Source organism: Coenobita brevimanus, chromosome 80 (genome assembly GCF_032717465.1).
Source record: "Coenobita brevimanus isolate Jiangsu-jjx chromosome 80, ASM3271746v2, whole genome shotgun sequence".
Classification (NCBI taxonomy): Eukaryota; Metazoa; Arthropoda; class Malacostraca; order Decapoda; family Coenobitidae; genus Coenobita; species Coenobita brevimanus.
This window is the reverse complement of record NC_137033.1, coordinates 8252184-8274597: the sequence shown is the minus strand read 5'-3', so window position 1 is coordinate 8274597 and position 22414 is coordinate 8252184. Positions and strand designations below refer to the sequence as shown.

The 22414-nt window shown below is 41.0% G+C and overlaps 1 protein-coding gene and 2 non-coding genes across 4 annotated transcripts in view; 1 reads left to right on the top strand and 2 right to left on the bottom strand.

The window, feature by feature from the left end:
* Positions 1-265: 265 nt before the first annotated feature.
* Positions 266-22414, bottom strand: part of LOC145409186 (RCC1-like G exchanging factor-like protein) — a 75012-nt gene continuing 52863 nt past the window's right edge. For both annotated transcript variants that reach the window (XM_080279678.1, XM_080279679.1), the window contains 4 exons: positions 21124-21285; positions 17528-17655; positions 14424-14555; positions 266-474 (listed from right to left, as the gene is read on the bottom strand). In XM_080279678.1, the coding sequence (XP_080135804.1) occupies positions 397-474; positions 14424-14555; positions 17528-17655; positions 21124-21285 (500 nt within the window). In that variant the 3' untranslated portion in view covers positions 266-396. The remainder of the gene's footprint in view (positions 475-14423; positions 14556-17527; positions 17656-21123; positions 21286-22414) is intronic.
* LOC145409404 (5S ribosomal RNA) lies at positions 6663-6781 on the top strand. Its single transcript, XR_013899075.1, has one exon. It is a non-coding gene; the product is annotated as a 5S ribosomal RNA (ribosomal RNA).
* LOC145409414 (5S ribosomal RNA) lies at positions 8804-8922 on the bottom strand. The gene has a single exon (XR_013899078.1). It is a non-coding gene; the product is annotated as a 5S ribosomal RNA (ribosomal RNA).

The window sequence follows — 22414 nt, the reverse complement described above, 5'->3', positions numbered from 1 at the left end:
TATTAATATAGTGAAGACGGGTAGTAACCATGACACCACAATGGTATGCCTATGTCTATCTATCTATCTATCTATTGCCAGACGCCTCAATCCCGTTCGGGGTGGCCACAAACAAATCGCCTCCACGTCACCCTGTCCCCTGCCATTTCAGTGCCCTGCTCCCAACTGTCAACTGTGGTTTTTAAATTATAAAATATCTGCCTTCAACTGATTTATTATAAGTATAAAACTCTTATAAGAAACCAAACAAAAACTGAAAAGGAATTTTTAAGGTGATGATTCAAATAATTCCTATCAGCACCAATAATTTCTGGTGTTCAAAGGAAAATTCTTTCTCTTCAAGTAGCTCACAGACAGGACCGGGGGAGGAGTTTTGCTAAATGTTTATTTCCAACCTCACAGTATCTCCCGCACCATTACTGCAGTGTGATCAACTCCACAGCTTACTTTCAAAACCTGTCCTGCAATGGCAACCTGTAAAAAATATAAATAAATAAATAAAGAAATATATAAATGGTTCAATAAGTATACAGATAAATGGTATCAGTCTCAATATTATCATCATCATACTGACACCAACATTATTACAGTCAAGTTGCCTAATCCGTGGCAATTAGAGACTGGTACCTACCAGCGGATTATGAATTCCACGGTTTACAAAGTTAAAAACCAATGGGAAAAAAGGATATTTAGTCTGGACCCTCGAGGAAACCCCCTAGAGCCAAGTACGCAAACTTCTCTCCTTTCTCCACTCGATGAATAATGTCCAAACACTGTTCATAACTGAAAGGAACCTTCTTCTTGGACCACAGCTGGGTCGAATGTCGTCTTGGGCGGTTGGGGCCATCCATAACAGAGATCAGGGAGAGGTAACCTTGACAAAAAAAAGCCCAGGTAGCACTCAGAACTCACGGGGGAACACTGGTATCTGGCAGTTGGCGGGGCAGGGGGTAAAGAAAACATGGTGGTTGTAGTGTGCACACTTGCCACCAGGGCCAGGCTATGACTGGCTGCTGGGTCTAGGTTGTCTGTGATTGGCTAGCAGCCGTGGAATACTGTACATCATGGATGCCCGGATATTATAAATCTCCTCGGAAATGAGCCACTTTGGAAGCTAGGAACCACATTGATTGAGTTTTTTCTGCAGATTAATAAAAATAGGGGCTGGTTGGAAAAAGTACAGTATCATGGATAACAAATCCGTGGCTTACAGATACACGAATTAGGCGACTTGACTGTATTGTCATTATTATCACCATCATCAACATCATCAATAAGGTTGAGAAATAAGAATGTAAGGAAAGCTATTTATACTGTACTGTATAGACTAGTGAAAACTCTCTATACTGTACATGTCTTCTCTCATCACTATCATCTAGGTATAAGACAGCAGAAGGTATTAACAAACTGTCTAATGATACAAGTCATGCAGAGTGAAATGGGGCACATATCCATTCATTCATTATAACCAACATCATCACTATTACAGTACAAACTCACTCACTCACTCACTCTCTCTCTCTCTCTCTCAAAAATATATATATATATATATATATATATATAAATATATAGAGTACGGTATATATATATATATATATATATATATATATATATAGAGTATATATATATATATATATATATATATATATATATATATATATATATATATATACAGTATATATCTATATATATATATATATATATATATATATATATATATATATATATATATATATATATATATATATAAATAAATAAATAAATAAAAATAAATAAAATAAAAATACAGCAGATAAATACTGAGAAGGTGGATATTGCAATGGAACTGGTACACATTGCACAGGATGTATGGACGAGGAAGAACAAAATGGGATAACAGAAATGAAGGGAATAGGCTAATGGAACAACAATGAAAAGAATTTAAAATGGGAGAAGGAGAAGGGAAAACTGGAGACAAATATAGTAAAGATTCTATGTAAGAAAAGAAAAACTGTGGAGATCTCAATATGAAACACAGGTGTGGTTATGTTTGGAAAGTTGTAAGTATAATGTGAAACAGGTCAAAAAACAAGAAGAAACAGTCGGGGTTAAAGAAATGCTGAACAAAATAAATACTGAAGTGGAAAAAATGGCAGTACAAAATACAGGAAGTTCTTGAGAAGCAAGGACAGTATAAGAAGGATGAGTCATGGCCAGTGAGGATTATGGCTGTAATTAAGTTTAAGATGGAGAGTGTTGGGAATGAAATCTTGAGTATATCATAGGAAAAAAAAAAAGATGGATTATAGGAAAATTATTACTGTATAAACAAGGATCTGAAAGAGGACGTGAGAGAGAAGCTAAAGCTCTTACAAGAAGAGGTCAAGAAGCGAAATAATAATAGAACAGACAATGACCACAAGATTTTATATATATTTTTTTGGTGACTGATGGCCATGAAAATCAGGAATTTGTATGTAAAAATTATCAAGTAATGAAAAATAAAACTTGGGATGTCAAAACTACAAAGAAGAAAGCCAGGGTGTCTGAGCTTATATACAGTGTGTGTGTGTGTGGGGGTGGGGCAGCTGATTGAGTGTATATAGACCATTTCACATCTCATAATATTAGTCATGTTGAATTATGAAAATTTGTTTAAGCCAAATCCTACAAAATGACTACATTTTGTTTATTCCAGGTGGGGTAAGCATGCATCCATGTGGTCTGACAGTGGAACTTTGAGAGGGATGGCCAGGGAAGCCAGAAAATCCTCTGTTATGCTCCAGGACCAGGGTAGACCAACGATGTCACAGACAGCAGGAGCAATTCGTCTCCTGAAGCACTCTCAAGTTTTTATATGTCAATAAATATATTTTTAGTACAGTGATCCCTTGGATACTGCATATAATTGGTACCATGCCTAGTGTGATAACAAAAGCACAGAACTAATGGGACTTATCCTAATTGGTACCAGGCAACCCACTTTTAAACTCGAACTTTTACTTTTACAACAATTTAGATACACTAAATACATACATACTGTTATGGAAAGTATCAGAAAAACACACAGGCATGGCTTGGTTAATAGAAATTGATAAGGAAGAAACATATACCATATAGAGATCTGAGATGGGCTTGAGGTAAGGGTTTCTAAGGTTAGGGACTAGGATGCCAGGACCTCATTTCTGAATCCCTCAAAACCATCAGAAACTGCAGATTTTGCATAACCATTGCCAGCAGAAACCAGTTCAGGTGCATGATGATGAAATTTTTTAGCCAAAAATGTGCAATGATGAAAGGAGTGAAGATTTTCATCTAGCAGTGACAACAAGAGCAGCTATAACCAAGGGATCACTGTACCTGTATTTTGTATCTCTCAAGTACCAAATTAATTTATCCTATTGAAACAAAACTTCAATTTGGTTCAACACTGATTCAAAGTGTGTGCCTTTGTATGCCATTTAACATTAAACCTACATCCTATTGTATATAACACTTTCCAGAATTACTGTACTATTGTTGCTGGAGGGACTGCTGCTGGAGGCATTGGTAAGTCAACCTCAAGGCCACAGATAATAATAAAAATAATAATAATCTGGCCTTTTGTTTCTCAAAAAGCACCAGTTATTCCTTTGGGAAATTCACTAGCGCTCGACACACATACATTATCTTTACAGTTACAAGAATTGTGATACTTCTCGTGTATAATACAAGCTACATCATATATACATGAAAGTGGCAATAATCAAACCCTATAATCATCCATCATAGTACCTCTCTCCAGGTCTTAGCATTTTGAAAAAAAGAAAGGCTTTCAGCTGTCTCTTAAAGGATGCAACAGTAGAAAGTTGTCTTATGGACAATGGCAATCTGTTATATAATCTAGGGGCTCTATACACAAAAGAACAATCCCAGAAAGATGACTGGTGAATGGCCCCTGGCTCGTCAAGACGCAAGGTATCACCTTCACCACGTAACACCACTCCCAGGCGTGCCGATGGGAGTTTTAACAATTCAGCAAGATACTTCAGTTCACCAAACTTAAGAACCTTGAATGTAATAAGACACAGTTTAAATTCAATTCTAGCCTTTATTGGTAACCAATGCAACTCAATCAGAAATAGGGTAGTTGAGCTTCTCGGGGGGAGACCAAAGATAAGCCGTGCTGCCCTCTTCAACACAGACTGAACTTTTGTTAGTATATTATTTGGAAGACCAACCCACAGTGAATTACAATAATCAACACGAGACACGACCACTGAATGGACCAATGTTAAGAGACACCGTCTATTCAGGAATATTCTCACAGAGTACAGATTTCTGATAAGCAAGTTACACCCTCTGACAACCTGATTAATAAGTTCTTTGTAATTTAACTTAGAATTAAAATAAACACCCAGATTTCAAACAGAACTGACTGGATGAAGCTGTGACACGCCAATGTTCAGTGTCATCACCCCTTCTGTTTCCTCTGATGATGATGATCTTAGTTTTACCATCATTCAGCCTAAGTTTCCTCTTAGCCATCCAAATCTTAATATCAGACATAAGAGATTCAAACTTTGTCTTAGTATCGTTGATATCTGACATCTTAACATAGAGCTGGGTGTCATCAGCATAATGATAGGACACATCATGAGCATCAAGTAGAGACGATAAACTGCTGTGTAGATAGTAAATAGAATTGGACACAAAACTGATCCTTGAGGGACTCCAAATAGAAGGGGAGCAGAATCAGAGCTAGCGTAATCAACAACCACTCTCTGAGATCTGTCCGACAGATACGACTTAAGGAGCAAAAGGGCACTACCACGAATGCCATAAAAATATAGATCATCCAACAATAGTTTATGATCTACTGTATCAAACTGACAGATCCAACAGAACTAGGAAAGAGGACATCCCACTACAAGTGTTTGCCACCAAGTCACTCTGAATCCTTGTTAGTGCAGTTTCAGTTGAATGGTATTTTCTGTAAGCTGACTGAACAACAGGAACAACTCTGTTGTGTTCCAGTAGTGATACGAGTTGATCAAGTATGGCCCACTCAATAATCTTGGATAAAAAAGACAGGTTAGAGACGGGACGATAATTTGCCATGCTCTCGACATCAAGGCCAGGTTTCTTCATTAGGGGCCTAAGCAAAGCACGTTTCTCAGACTGCACAAAATTACTTTCTAAGAAGCAACTACTCGTTATGTTGCTGATAAACATAAAACCTCAATCTGTGCCTAGTCGATAGACAACTGCAATTCTAATGGTATTCTGATGGAAATTTATTAATACTTCCATAAATTCAAATGAAGATGGGGTCAGGTCTGAGTCAATGAGGGAAACTTTGCAAGTGCTGCTGAGTAGATAAGTGCTACGCCTCCTCCCGGATAGTCAGCAGCAGGCCTGGGAATACTAATAATAGAATGTGTCTTAGGCAATGCATTACGAATAATATCGATATCAGACTCATACAACCAGGTTTCAGTCAAGCACAATATGTCACGCTTGTGCTGATTTAGTTTCATTAATATAGTGTATTTTTATTACAGACAGAACGAATATTTAAAAGACCCATCTTTAACTGGTTAAAGAGGGACGTAGTCAGTTTTTTGAATGGTCAAAAATGGTGTTTTCAATCAATCTGTTCCTATGAGAAATCACAATTGGACAGTCTCTACTTGATGCAAAATGGGCAACCGATTGTGAATCTGAATTAGCATCATGACGTCTTAAAGAAGAGCAGTTGATGCATTTGGGACAATTTCTGTTACTACAATCCTTAGATTTATGGGCTCCAGCACAAAGACACATTTAGGCTCATCATTTTTTCCAGGACATCTCTCAGATGTATGACCAAAGCCTTGACAGTGATGACACTGTGTAACCCAGAGTCTATCGAAAGCGCAGCATCTTATAAGATCCACAGAGATGTAATTGCCCTGTTCTACAATGGGGGATCTCACCTCTGGTGACATCTTCAAGACAGCAGTTTTGGTGTCATTCCTTGTTCTTGTGAAAAGAAGGTTGAGGGTACAACGTCGATCAAAGGGCATCTTAATTTTATTGTTTTTTCTCAGAATGTTTGGGATGATGTCAGAGCCACCCAAGGTAGAGGAAAGGCCTGTCACGGTCATTTTAGGCAGCATTTTCTTTGGTTCTGATATGCAGAAAATGCCCTCAGGGCCAAAGTGATCAGCCAACACTCCAGTTGCTTTGCCTTTGGCCTCAGCTGACGGAAACTTCGTTACCAGCCCACCAGCCTTGGTCTTAAGACAGCTATCAACCGGTACTGAGTTAAGTACACCTTTGATGTCTTCTGGTCCCATCTGATTTGTCAGGGCATCAGCACCGCTCTTTGGTTTCACAATCAGTACATGCTGATTATGAATGGCTTTTTTCTGACCATGAGCGCTGATCTCAATCACGCCCCCAGGAAGATCCTTCCCTTTCCCCACGAGAGACCCACGAACAGCATCCGCAAATGACTTGGCCTGATCTTGCGTGACTGCCCCTGTATTTACTGGGTCATGTCAGGATTTATCTTTCAGTGCAAAATGTGTTTAACGCAAATCAGTCCCGCATACACTGAGGGTCTACTGTACAAGGAAAGTGTCTGCAGACACGTCCTATACTTTGCTGCAAAGATTAAAAGTAGCTTAATAAAAGATGTACAAACGGCCATGCCACGTGCCAACGGCCATGCCACGTTGAGTACACCGCTTCCCATCCGATCAGCGAAGTTAAGCAACGTTGGGTCTGGTTAGTACTTGGATGGGTGACCGCCTGGGAACACCAGATGCTGTTGGCATCCCTACGTCAAGTGGGGTTGGTGGAGGATTAGTGCCCCTCCCTGTAAAACAATTAACTCTAAGCCCTTGGCCACCCCATTTGGGATACATGGCGTCTGGCAATGGATGGATGGATGGATGGACAAAGGGACTTGAGACTGGGAACAGGGCATGCAATAAAGTATGGAAAAGGTAAATAAAGAGCAGGAAATTAATACAGTACAGTACATAAAGATATCATGACCGGAAGATATGAAATGCGAGGAAAAAAAAAAAAATCTTCTACAAGTTGGTTAATGACAAAACAATAAGGGAGAGCATTATGATACTGAGAGATGGTGATGTCAGTACTGTACTTGTATAGGAAGATAAGTATTTTTTAATTTTTTTAACTGGATGAAAAAATAAAGCTCACCATCCACTCACTCAATGCAGTGCTGCTCTCGGGTGTCTGCCCTGTCCTCTCCTCCATCCTTCTTTTCTTCCATCTTCTTCTATCTTTCTTTCCTTCATTCTTTCCTCATCCTTCTGCCTACGAGTGACTTTACACTCCCTCTTCTGTCTTTCATTTCTTCATTCTCTCCTTTTCCTTCTGCCTATGGGTGACTCTACACTCAATGACAAGCCCAATGGTTTCCTGTACACCAGGAAACTATTTACAATGCTGGGTGGTAACCATATAACCAAATTTTGGCGCCTGGTGGTTTAGTGGGTAATTATTGTGCTCCAATCGGATTGAGCCGGTGAAGGTTTATATCCAAGGGATGGTTGGGGTTTATTGCTCACGTAATGCCACTCAGGGATGAGTGAGGTTGGTCACTCTCATCTTAAATGTCAGGACCAACTGCCTAGCCCCGGGTTCCTATGCTCCTCATGGGGCAATGTAGGATTGGATGGATGGATGGAAAAAATAAGGACCACGTACTAGGGCCAGAGAATGGCCGAGAGGAAAGAGATACAATATACCTCACCATATTGAACCTCATTAATTCAAACTTTGGATATATCGACCACCCTGACTCTAACAAATGAAACTCATCAGGATCTGATGAAGGATTGACTTTGTGAGGTGATGTGGGGGCTGACAAATTAACAAGGTACCGTAAATAAATACGAATTTTCACATTAATCCCTTCACTAGCTGACGTAATAGAGCTAAAGGCATGTCCAGAAAGTGGTCCTGTCTGGATAGTGGGCACCAGCCTCCTGGATTGGTACTTATGGATCCTAACCAGCCTAACTTTGAAAGCCACCTAAATAACTCCCTACCGGACATGCATAGCACCTATTCAAACCTATTGAAGACCCTATTCACATCAATAATGGACATAAAGCATGAAATAAATGAAAAGGAACCAAAGAATGAGGAATTAGAAGTGACTGTGCCTCAGCCAGGGTACTTACATCACATTTGTGGCTGCCTTTCTAAGGTTTTGGCAGTGGTGAAAACGCTCTTGAAGCACGTACAGTAATCCAGTGTTGTGCTACACTTAATTCTTTGCACTGTGAGTTATAATTGTTTAACACTACACATTGTTCTTAACTGCACCACTGCAGTTCTAACCACAAGTTTAAACTGCCAATTTGCACTCCACAGTTGATCCTTTGCACTCTAAGTTCAAATTTCTTAACACTGCACAACACTGGAAATTCTCATGTGGTCTAGAGGCAAGGTATTGCAGTATATTCACTGTTTATTCACAAAAAATGAGCACGTGTGGCTTCCAGTGCGATAAGCATCTATTCACAATGGAAGTTAGGGAGTAACTGTTGATGTCGGAGAAACAGAGTTGCCAGATCGCAACGGCCACATTACCAATCTCCTCAACTTTCATGACCAAATTTAACTTTTCATTATCAAATTCGTAAAGCTAGCATTTATTCTTCACTAATTATATACTGTATACAAGTGGAAATACATGTAATTCATTCATTCATTGCCAGACACCATGTATCCCAAACGGGGTGGCCAAGGGCTTAGAGTTAATTGTTTTACAGGGAGGGGCACTAATCCTCCACCAACCCCACTTGACACGTAGGGATGCCAACAGCATCTGTTGTTCCCAGGCGGTCACCCATCCAGGTACTAACCAGACCCAACGTTGCTTAACTTCGCTGATCGGACGGGAAGCGGTGTACTCAACGTGGTATGGCCGTTGGCATACATGTAATCACTCTACTTATAATTAACAGCATGTTGATTATTTTCACGCTATGTAGGGTAGCAGATTAATCAGAGAGAGCAAACAATTCACCATCTCCATCCTGTGTATCCTCATACATGTGAAAAATCCGTTTGGTAATGCATTATTCTGATTCATTACCAAACAAATTTTTCATCATCAAACTGGCCCACATTTGGTATTGAAAAATAACAAATGGCAACCCTGACAGGGAAGGGGGGAGGGGGGAGGAAGGAAGGGGTGAAGGGGCCATGGTGTAAGCAGATGTTTGGTGCCGCGCAGCAATTTCAAATTACGGGTGGGAAAAAATTTGGATTTGGGGGGGATTTTTTTCTTTTTTTGGCCATTTTTCGGTTCCGATGGTCCAGGCCCACAATGTCCGGTAAGTGGGGATGTCCAGAAAGTGGGCGTCTGGAAAGTACAGGGATTACTGTATTCTCTGTTCTATACTGCAGTACAGTATTGTGTACAGTACTGCTGACTGAAGCATTTTACATTTACCTATACAATGCAAAAATAAAATAAAATAAAATATTCAAATACCTTAGTGTGAACACTTGCCCTTCCACTGGGTTTCCACCAAACAACATCTATTACCATACAATGCAACTCTAAGTTCGTTATAGCCCTCCTACAAACAATGGACATGATGTCAGTCTCTTCCCCCAGTTAGTCCATTATTTTGAGGGTTATTGCAGCTAATGATGGACTTGGGCAAGAGGAATGCAATCGAGCCAGGCTGAGAAGTTGCACAAAAGCTGAAACAATGTGGACAACAGTTGGTGTGACTAATCTATAACAACAGGCTACAGTGTTTTTAGAAAAAGGAGAACTGACAATGAGCTGGAAAAGGGCAAACTTAATGCAGACCTACAAAGCAGGTGACATAGAAGATATGCTCAATAACAAGCAGGTATCCCTTACCGAAGTTGTTTGTTAACTGTGCGAAAAAATATGAGGAAAAAAAAAAAAAAGATGGGCACTGTTCCAGAATTGAAAAAAATTAGGTAATAACTGTAAAGAGTTTGGATTCAGGGATGTATGATTTTGTATCACTAACCAACTTAGGTTCTATACTAGAATGGTGGATTTTTAGCTACAAAAGGAGGGCTGGGAGTCTTGTGTCTACTTTATTTATTTATTTTTTTTAATGTAAGGAAGAAGGAACCAAAGGCCAGCAGCCCACAAATTGTTCCCTCCAAAAAATATAAAAACAAGATAACAGAGAGCCAAATTCAAGATCCATTCATTCTGAGATGCCTGGACACACTGTGCATTTGAAAGACTGGAGATCATAAGAAGTAGGAAATACAGAGAGAGGGAGACAGTTGCAGAGTTGACCTGTTGCATAAATGAAGGACTGGGAGTAATGGTTAATTCTTGCATTAGAAAGTTGGACAGATATGGAATGAGAGTTTGTTGTCAGATGGGTGCTATGTGCCCGCTGTAGGGATAATGCGATGCAAGTAGACAGTTCAGTGGGGCAGTGACTACTGAAGTAACGACAGAAAATGGATAAAGATGCAACAGTGCAGTGAAGAGACAGAGGTTGAAGGAAGTCAGTAAGAGCAGGCGAGTTAATGGGATGAAAAGCCTTTGACTCCGCCCCACTGAGATGAGCTGAATGTATGGAGTCTTTCCAAACATGGGAGTTGTACTCTACACAAGGGTGAATAAAACCCACGTATAAAGTCAACAACTGTACGGGTTAAACAAGGCATGGAGCCAGCTTAGTACATCTAATCTCTTGGAAGCTGATTTTACAAGAGAGGTAATATGATCTTTCTAAGATAAATCCCATGAGAATGAAGCCCCAAGTATGTAAATAGATGATGCAGATTAAGATGGACATTGTTAAAAATTAGAGGATACTCCTGCGAGAGATTCTGTTAGGTTGAAAGATGTACGAACTGAGTTTCTGATGCATTAAAAATAACAAGACTACTTTTACCCTAATCAGAGATATGAGCCAAGTCAGACATAAGGCCTGTCATTGCCTCATCCCTTGCTTGTTGAAGTAAATGCTGAGATGGACACTGCAGAATGCCAATGGAAAGGTGAAGGGTGGAGTCATCAGTGTATGAGTGGATTGGGTTAGATGTACAGCATAGAATGTCACTGATGAATAGAAGGAAGAGATCTAGTGATAGAACAGAGCCCTGAGGAACACCACTAGTGATAGCTCTAGAACAGTGGCCATCTACAACAGCAGCTCTAGAATGACCAGAAAGGAAGCTAGAGATGAAGGAACAGACCAGCAGGAGTGGAGCTTGGAAATTAAAGATTTATGCCAGACTCAATCGAATGCCTTTGAGATGTCATGTGCAATGGTGAAGCTTTTGCCAAAGTCCCCAGAGGAAGATGACCAGGAGTCTGAAAGGTAGGTGAGAAGATTGCCAGTGGACCGTCCCTGGCGGAACCCATACTGATAATCAGAAAGAAGGTAGTGATTGGAAGAGTGTTTTAAATTTTTTTTTTGTTTAGAGTAGACTCAAAAACTTTTGAAAGACATGAAATTAAAGCAACTGGGTGATAGGTTAAGGACTGGGAATGTTCACCCCTCTTTGGGACAGGCTGAATGAGGCAAACTTCCATGAAGAAGGAAAGGTATAAGTTGACAGACAAAACTGAAAGAGTTTACCTAGGCAGGGTGTCAGCACAGAAGCACAGTGCTTGAGGACAACAGGGATCTCATCAGGCCCATATGCCTTGTTAGTACTGAGTCCAGTAAAGGCAGAAAATACATTATTTGAAGAAATTTTAATGTCAGCCATGAGGAAGTCAGAGGGGTAAAAGTGATGGAGGAACAGCACCAGAATCATCGAAAGTGGAACTGGAGGAGAAAGTCTGAGCAAAGAGTTCTGCTTTATCAGTAGAAAAAATAGCTACAGAGCCATCAGAGTGGAAAAGAGGATGGATGGATGAAGAAGTAAAGTTGTTAGAGAGGTTTTTGGCAAGGTGCCAGAAGAAGCAGGAAGAATTTCAGTTGGAGAGATCAGAGCATTTAGTACAAAATGAAGTTATTTTAAGCAGGGTGAAGAACAGAGCATGATTCCGGGTAGAAACATAAAATACCGTAGATCAAATTCAAGGGTGGGTTGGCTTCGGTACCTTTTGTAGGCCTTCTCCTTGTTGCGGACAGCATTAGAACAAGTGTGATTAAACTGAGGTTTTCTTTCATTAGTCAAAGGTTATGAGAACAGAATGTATGCTTCCATGCCTGAGAGAATAGCCTCTGTAATGCGCAAGGCACACTTAGATGGCTCTCAGCCATGGATGCAATAATCATTCCAGGGAAAATCAAAGAAGTACTGCCTGAGGACCTCCCAACCATCGGCTCCAAATTGTCATAGCCGCCGCTTCTCAGGAGGGTCCACAAGCCTTACTGGAGCAATAGGACAGCTTAAGGCGATAAGGATGTGATTGAAGCAGCCCACTGGAGAGAAAAGATAAATTGCGCAAGCAGAAGCATTAGCTGTAAGAAAGAGATCAAGTATGTTGAAACTCTCTCTAAGGCAGTCAGCAATATGGGTAGGGTGCTGTACAAGCTGCTCAAAGTCATTAAGGATAGGAAAGATGTAGGCTTGTTCATCAGGTGGATCAGTGAGAGGATAGAAGAGCCAGAGGTGGTGGTGAACATTGAAATAATCTAGAATGGAGATTTCAGAGAAGGAGAAACTGATAGGAGGTGTTCCATCTTAGATGTATCATAGTTAAAGAATTTTTCATAGTCAGTAGAGTTAGGGGACAAGTAAACAGCACAGATATATTTGGCCAGAGAATGACAGGAAAGCCGAAGCCAGAGAGTAGAGAATTCAGAAGATTCACGTTCAAGAATGTGAGAGGAAGCTATGTTGTTACATACATATACAGTACACAACAGCCACCTTTGGCTTAGAAATGAGTACAGAGAAAGTGGGAAGATACAGAGAAGGGTTTGCCATCAGTCGCCTCAGACAGCTGAGTCACAGTGAGGAAGAGAGGGTGAGGTTTAGAGGAGAAGAGATGGTGTTCAACAGAGGAAAGGCTGCGAATGTTGCCGAAATGAAGATGTGAGTCAGACAGTAGTTCCAGGCATCTTGCTTGGTCATTACCCGGAAAGGGGTGGATGGAGGGGGCTCTGATGGTCCCCCTACCCCCCCTGGGGACTCTGTGACTGTCATGATTTTTTTTTTTCTCTCAACAGGAAGAGTAGTAGTTTGGTGTTGACAGTTACAGAACTTGTACTGGAGATCATTCTGGCCTACTTTCTGTATTACTGAAATGCTGATAAAAGTTCAGTAAAGAGGGATGGTCAGAAGCTAGTCCCACTGGTTGAAGAAACAAGAACTCTAGCTCTTCCTGTCATCAGCTTTCCATCCACCCTGGGAGTACTGCCCTCCTCGATTGATGCTACGGTCTACTACCAGACCTGAGTCAGAGAAAAGAACTTCATAAGGTTCCACACAGAAGATTAATGTGGAAACTGAAAACTACTGTAAGAGGCTCAGATGAAGTTGTTAAAACTGATAAACACTTGGTGGTATGACAAATGAGAACAGTTACGCTGGAGTGTGACGAGGTGTGCCTCGAAGTCAAGTGCTGGCTCTCATTATGAATCCGATTTATTGTATGCACCATAAATGACATGCCAGAAAGGTTAAGTAGTTATAGAAGTACTTTTGCAGACGATGACTGTTATTACCGGTTGGGAAAGGTCCTGGCGAACAACCAACTTTGAGGTCACCATTAAAAAAATACTGATACTTTTCATCGAGTGAGACCAGAATGGAGTGGATGGGAAAAATGCCATTCAACAAAATCATTATGAATGACCAGACATGCTCAAATCTATGCTGTCCAGAAAGGTATTCCTAGTGTAGACATCTGGTTGCTACACCAGATCTTCTTCAGTCGCTGGTGACCACCTCCAACCCCACATAGTTGGAAGATAGTTTGAGGAATTTTATGGACAGTGTGGAGTGTGTGTGTGAGACTATAAAAAGATGCTACCCAGTACTCCTTATAAAGAGGACAAGAAGCCTTCATAGTGTACCTGTGAATGATTATATGATAGGCAAAGGGAACTACAAGAAATACATCAGCAGTGAACCTTCCATCTATTCAGCCATCCACTCATCTGATGCATGTCTCCACAGTGTGATTTTAAAAGATAAGACAAGTTTCTGAAACATTCATTCACTTGCTACACTATTTCACTGGAACTTGGCTAGGATTTCCATCCTTTTGCAACTTATTTCACGCAGCGCAGTGGCAGAATGAAGTAGAGCTATGGCCTGATGTCCTTTCCATAACACTTCTTTGGGACTAGCACTGTATTCTAGTGCTTAACTCTTCTTACAGCTCGGCATTCATGATACTACAGATGAGAGTGATGGACCAAGTAAAAGTGAAAAGAGTTTATGTGTATGTATTTATCCTTCTCTCTCTCTCTCTCTCTCTCTCTCTCACACACACACGCACACACAAAATAACCTACCCTGAGAGGAAAACACTGGTCACTGGTGTGTCCCTGGCCAAGACAACCTCCAGGGTTTTTGCCCCATGTAAACAGGCAACCATGGCTGTTGATGGCTGCAAAGTGGTTTACACCGCTCCATACACTCACTACCTGAAAGAATGTAAGTAAATAATGGCTTCAGACATCATTTTCATTATTATCATTAACATCCTAACCTTTTGTTTACACCACACCAAATACCCACTACTTCAAATAATGTTACACATCTTAATACAGTAAAACCTTGATATAACAGACTTCAGTAGACCAGAATTCACTTTTACTGGACTCGAGAAGCTACTGGACTAAATTCCTACATATCGGAAAAAGTCCGATAAAGCCAGAAGCGGTCCGGACTGCCTGACCACTTCAGCTATGTTCACTACAATAAAGTAAATAAAAGACATGTTTATCGGCATACAGTACAGTATTATTGTACATATTAAACCATTTGATTAACGTAGTGAAGTTATAACACAGTACAGTACCGCAAAGGTTGTCAAAACAGCTTCTTAAAAACCGTTCATGCTATCCGGACAAATGTCTGATATATCGGAAAATGTCTGGGTTGGCAAGGGGAAGTCCAGATGTTGCTTTTATCAGAATTTCGCATTTTTCGGAATGGTTTGGGCCCCAATTAGTCCGTTATAGTAAGGTCTTACGGCACTGGCTTCAATCTCCATCATTTTCATTATCATCAACATCCAAGCCATTCTTCCACCTGAAGACTGATGCTTGGGGCACTATGAATTTCATTTGTGCCACTTCCAATTGTCACTGCTGTATTTGAAAGGATATATATATACACTGCCCACAGGACCACTTTTTCATTATATTACTTGTCTACCCTTAAAACTATATTCAGCTTAGGATATACTTTTGAAATGGGGGAATAGATGTAGCCTTAATAAACCCTTTCAAAACAAGATGCTTTTAGTAAGATAAAAACATTTGTTTAGAACCAGTAAGAACAAACTAAAACAGATGTCATCCATAATGCAGAGGTTAATAGTGGCACTGTATTTTTCCATCCATCATCCAATCCTATATTGCCCCATGAGAAGCGTAGGAGCCCAGGGCTAGGCAGTTGGTCCTGACATTTAAGATGAGAGTGACCAGCCTCACTCATCCCTGAGTGGCATTACATGAGCAAGCAACCCCAACCATCCCTTGGACATAAACCTTCACCGGTTCAATCCAATTGGAGCGCAATAATTACCCACTAAACCACCAGGCGCCAAAATTTGGTTATATGGTTACCACCCAACGAAGTAAATGGTTTCCTGGTGCACAGGAAACCATTTGGCTTGTCACTCAGTGTAGAGTCACCCACAGGCTGAAGGAAGTGAAAAGAATGAAGGAAAGAAAGACAGAAGAGGGAGTGTAAAGTCACCCAAATGCAGATGGACAAGGAAAGAATGAAGGAAAGAAAGACAGACGAGAATGAAAGGAAAGATGGATGGAGAGGAAAGGGCAGACACCCAAGAACAGCACTACATTGAGCGAGTGGATGGTGAGCGCCCCCACCTACCGCAAACTGTATTTTTACTGTCATAAAATTTTTGGCATCATTTTTATCACCATTCTTACCATCAGCATCACTACTAGCATTCATATTCAACTTCCCATCCAATAGTAACAGCATCTAATCACTCAACGTAGTGTTAACTTCAAGTAACTACACTGCTGAGAGGGATGCCTTCATGTGGTAGCTTGACATAAGTGGGCAGCTCCAGTACTTAGTCTTATATTCTTCAACAATATAATCATAAGAATCTAAATAAGCAACAACACAGAGAAACTAAAGTCTTCACAGGAAGAGACTAAATAACAGAAACTGAAAATCAAACAAAATAGCTGCACAAATAAATTAATAATGATGAAAGCACTGATAAGAAACATGAGATATTATTTAACTGATGCACATAAAAATTAAGAAGTGGTATTTAAAAACATGAAGTAAGGGAGATAATGGATGTGGAAGGGGTTGTGAAAGCAACAATGGAAAAGATGAGGATGACTGAGACACAAATCTTTTAAGATTATGTATAGTAATGTGGATAGTCTGATAGCTACGAAAATGGAATCAGTTGAGAATATAAAAAAGAAGCCACAAATTATATGTCTGAAACCAAATTGAACACTGACATTAATATGAAGGTACTAAATGGATGGAATACAATGTGTGGAGGAAGACAGCCAAGGAAAAATCTGGAGATATGATAATTATCACTGATTTATCTACCGTATCTACCTACCTACCTACCTATCTGTTTGTGTATCTATCAAAGACAGATGCCCTGATGAGCCAATGTCTGGTGCAGTTACTCCATGTTTGTGTTACAGATCTGGAGGTGGAATTTGGTTTTTAGTTTGCTTCATGGGATGGCATTAAAGGTTTTATTACCATCTATTGTTGCAAGAAGAGTATGTTGTGCCAGTCTAGTGGAGCTCATGTTATCACATGCATGCTGTCCAAGGTTGGTTAAGAGGTGTGTGTGGAGGGAAAAGATCTAAAACTGTTGTTGTGAGGGAGCATGGGGGACATGAGGTGTGATCTTGTCACAAATGTTGAGTAAAAACTAATACCAGCTCTTAAGCAGGTATAAGAATCCACTCTGCTCTAATTTAAAGTCCCTCCAAACCATAACACACTTACTCATCTCAAAACAGACACTCCTTCAACATAACTTCAATATAAACCTCTGGGAGTGCTTTTCCGAAGTCACCAGTTTCCTGGAGTCCATCAGGTTCATATCCAGATGAGCCTAGGGTCACGACAATAACAGCCAGTATGTCGTTATCATCGTCACCCAATCCCATTTTGCCCCTTGTGAACAACTATCAAAACTCAAGGAACACAAAATGAGATGTTTCAAGCTGCCATCATAACAAATCTTTTTAAACATCCCATTGTTCTTTTCTCTCATCATTTTCCAGCAATTGCTAGGAAGGCACTTGATTTAGTTCCCAGTCCATAGAAAATATCACCTACACCACAGCTAATATCAATATGGGGATTTCTTAAGTGCAAGTATGCCATGGTAAAGGTATAGCCATGCTCTAGACTACCACCATCCTACCTTAGCATCAGGCGTAATGTCATTCTGTCCGAATAACGTTGAGGGTATCACTGTGGGGTCCTTTGCATATGTTACTCTCGGCCCTCTTCCAAGGGGACCATAGCCCCAGCTGTACACCTGTCCATCCTCTGGAACAAAAACACATGAAATGAAGATTGCTGGTACTTGAGGGAAGGTGGAATGAGATGGAACAGATTGCAGATATGTATGCTGAGGGGTAAATGATAGGGGGTGGAGTTTGGCGGCATAGTTACAAAAGTGGGAATAAAATGAAAGACTGCAGTACATGGACTGGGATGGAAGGGAGGACTGCAGTTAACACACTGAGAATGAATGAAGACCTGCAACTGAAAAAAAGGCTGGGGAATACATGAGAAGAGCAAGGAGTGGGATGGAATGAAGGAGTATAACTGCAAAACTTATAATAGAGTGATAGAGTGTAGTATACAGACTGAGTTGAAATGGAGGATTGTGGTTAACATAATGGGATGGAAAGAAGGACTGTAGTTAAGGATGAGGTGGGCCAGTCCTAAGTCTTTTATTGTTTGTCATGGTGCTTGAAGCTCTCTCAAGTGGCTTCAGAAAAGGACCCATGGGTGATGTATGCTGATGACTTGGTATTGACTGCAGAGAATGATAGGGTCGTGGAGGAAAGATTTAGAAAGTGGCGAGATGGAATTAGGCACATGGGTTTTTAGTAAATGTGGAAGAAACAAGTGATGATATCTAGGACTAGTGGTGGTACTGTCAACTAGAGGGGGTGTCACCATGTGCAGTTTGCCACAAAGGTGTGGGAAGTAACTCCATTTTGTGCAGTGTTTGTGATAAGTGGGTGCATAAGTGACATAATGCTATCAGAGGTAAGCTGTGAAATAATGTTGATTTCATGTGTGCAGTGTGTTGGGGAAAGCATGCAGAGATTGAGATGAATGAAAGGACTGATCTTGCTGGAGAGTCTCCTGAGTGTATGTAGGAGTTTTTTTTATTTGGGGGACACATTATTTGCTGGAAGTAGGGTTGGAGTTGGCTTCATGGCTAAGGTAAGGAGTGGTTGGAAGAAATTCCAGGAGCTGTAGCCTCTCCCAACATTGAGAGGGCTCTTCCTCCGTGCTAAGGGATCCTTGTATGCGGTATGTGTTAGGAGTGTAATGATGTATGGTAGTGAGACGTAGGCAGATGGGGAAGAGGATATTTGTTGGGTCAAACATACATGAGAAATGACAATTACAGTAATCCCTTTATGACCTGGATGCCCACGACCTGGACACCCCAAGTCCTGGACATTTTGGACTTGGGTCCATGAGTCCAAATTCTGGATTATTCCCTAAGATATCTGGATATCTGGGACACCAAAAATGGCCAAAAAATGTCAAAATGCAAAAAGAAAGCCAATATGTGTTCATCCCTACTCTAAATTTGCCGCGCAGTGACGAACAGCCGTGTTTTGGCGAGCAGTTCCGAAGACGTCCGCTAGAACGCCCCTGTATCCTCCACATTTCCCGCTTACCCACTGTCACAACTGCACGCTCGTCGCCATGGCTGCCCACATGCTCACTTTTGTGGTGGTGCCCTACCTCTGACAGTGAATAAACTACAATACCTTGCCACTAGACCACATGGGAGTTTACAGTTTTGTGCAGTGTTAAGAAATTAGAATTCAGTGTGCAAAGGATTAAGAGCAGAGGGCAACACTGGCGTGTTGCAACTGGCGTGGCACAAGTAAGAACAGAATGTGCAGTGTTAAATAATTATAATTCACAGTGCAAAGGATTAAGTGCAGCGCAACACTGGAATACTGTAGGTGCTTCAAGTGCACCATCACCACTGTCAGAGCCATTGAGGAGGCGGGTTAATCTTTGCAACGGCCATGGACGTGTTGTAAGTACCCTGTACACTGCTAAATATTTTCCATACTCACTTCTAATTTCTCATTCCCTGGTTCCTTTTCATTTATTTTAATGTTTCTGTCCCTTACTTGTGTGAATATGGTCTTAAATAGATGCTGTACATGTCTGGTAGGGAGTTATTTAGGTGGCTTTCAAAGTTAGGTTGAGTTGGGGTCAATAAGTACCTGTCCAGGGACATTTTCGCCAAGTCCTAGACAAGACCAAGTCCTGGACGTTGCTTGGGTTCTATTATGTCGGATCTTGGAGGGATTACTGTATTAGATGGATATGTACGGTAATACATCCTTGAATGTGAAGCATGGGGAGGGAAGCTAGAACTGTCATTTAAGAGTTGAGGGAAATGATGGAACTTGAATGTACTGGTGTTGTGTTAAGGAAGAGTAGACTGAAATGGGTTCGGACATGTTGAGTGGATGATGATGACAGTTGGGTTAGGCAGGCGAGAGTGTGAACATCAAAGGTATGGTTGTGAAAGGCCGACCAAAAAGGACTTGGGATGAGGCCATACACTTAGAATGGAACCTCAGGGATAGGACAGTGAGAAGCAGACCAAAAAGGACCTTGGATGAGGCCATACACTTAGATTGGAACCTCAGGGATAGGAGAGTGAATAGGGAGGCTGCCAAAGATCAAGCAGTGTAAAGAGCCGCCATTAAGTGACCAAGGCTGACACATGCAAGTGTGTTGGAGCCTTTATAAATGATACAATACAAGCAATATATTGAGGAGTCAAAGATAAAAGGTGGACCAGGATGGTATGATGGACTATTATTCAGAAGAATACATACAATGAAGGACTGAAGGATGAGATTACATTACATGGAGGACTGAAGCATGAAATGACATTAAATGAAGGACTGAGGGAAGAGATTACATTAAATGAACGACTGAAGAATGAGATTACATTCAACGAAGGACTGAAGGATAAGATTACACTACATGAAGGACTGAACTATAATGGCACCTCACCATCCAGCAAAAGACACACAGTGCTGCTCACTATAATATTCACAATACTCAAAATTATTTTATTAGGTTTAACAAAGATATTTCTAAGTGGAACAACAAGATGTACAGAATCCTTCATTAACCCCCTTCACTACAAGAGATGGTGGTAGCTGGTAGGTGAGGGTGAGGGTGCATATTTCTTCCTTCACATCTGTCATTTTTTTTCTGTGTATGTCCTCTCTTCCTATTTCTCCCATCCTTCCTGTCACTATTTATTACTCTTCTTTTCACTTAGGGCAGCTTTACACCGAGTGATATGCCATATGGTTTTTTGTAACTCAGGAAACTACTGACCATGCTGGGTGGTAATCATACTGCCAAATTATCGGGTGACGTGGTGTCTACAACGGTCCCCCTATTAACTAGGTGGCGATGTAACTGCCACATCCATCCAAGAATCATGCCTCCACACTGATCCTCATGATCCCATTACCTCGCTGTGCAAGATGCTCTCATCTGCATGGGATCGCTGGTTCACTGCAAGCAGCGGACCTGCAGGGGCAGTTGCTTACAAGCGGTTGATGGGCCTTCTTGATCAGACAGACTGGGGTAGCACAATAACAACAACAAAAACTACTAGAGATCCTTCACCAGTTGAGTAAACACGTCTGTTGGCCTCTCCTATTTTGGGTAACAATCACTGAAAATACAGCACCATAACAGAACAAATGAACCCCTCACCATCCAGCAGAAGGCACAATGTTCCACCTGATGCAATATCCACCACTTTCTTCTTTACACCTGGTAAGTGCAATCGTCGAGCAGTGTGAATCTGCATCTCGTCTGTCACGGAGCTCAGTTGGTGGTACTCAGAATTGCCCCACCCAAACACCTCACCTCTGTCTGGGAAAAGAGGATGGAGAGGTAAGAAAATCATCATCAGTCTCACGAACCTCATTTAACTGCCCCTGTCAAACAGCTCATCCTTGTCTGGGAATGAAAGATGTAAAGGTATGAAAACCATCATCAAAACCATCATCATCATCACCATTACCATCATGATCTTTTATTGCAGACCTTTTTCTCCACCTGAGATGAGGAGAGGTAGAATCCAGAAACAAGGGAAGAGGGAAGGTACAAAAGTGAGAGAACGATTGAGAAAATGTGCAGTGAAATCTGCATTATGTCTGTCACACAGCATAGGTGGTGATGCTCAGAATTACCACAAATGAACACATCACGTATACCTGAGAATGAAGTCTCAAAGAAGTAAAATATGTGACAAGAAGTGGAAATTCCTAATCCACCTCAGGCAGAGAAAGGTGGTGAGCACATCATAATGCAGCCAAGGTGAACTCGTGTCTCCCTAGGAAGGGCAGTTTCTTTAAGATGAAAGTTTGGTGGGGTTCACAATGTTGTCTGGCTGAAGGTTTTGAATGGATATAGTGCCAATCACTGCCTTCATCAGCATATCCAATGCCCTGCTTCATCCTGGGAACCTCCAGCATCGTATGGTCGTGACAGAACTTGCAACTGGCTATGCTGTCCTCACATATCTCACCCACCCTTCCAAACACTCCTCTTCCTCTTTTTTCTTTCTCACCAATGTACTTCTCTATTCTTTTCTACCAAACCACAAATAGCCCACCTTCTCCAACAATACCCACAAGTTCATTTTAAAAAACTTTGTAAGGTGCCCTATCAGACTGCATTCTTTGAAAACACTTAAACCACTAAGGGTGTGAACACAATCAGCTTTGCACAGAAAAGCAAATCCATCCATCCATCCATCATCCAATCCTACATTGTCCCATGAAAAAATATAAGAGTCAAGGGCTAGGCAAGTTGGTCCTAACATTTAAGATGAGTGTGAACAGCCTCACTCATCCGAGTGGCATTATGTGAGCAATAAACCCCAACCACCCCTTGGATATACAGTAAACCTTCACCAGCTCAATCCAACTGGAGAGCCATAATTAACCACTAAACCACCAGGCACCATAATTTGGTTATATGGTTACCACCCAGCGTA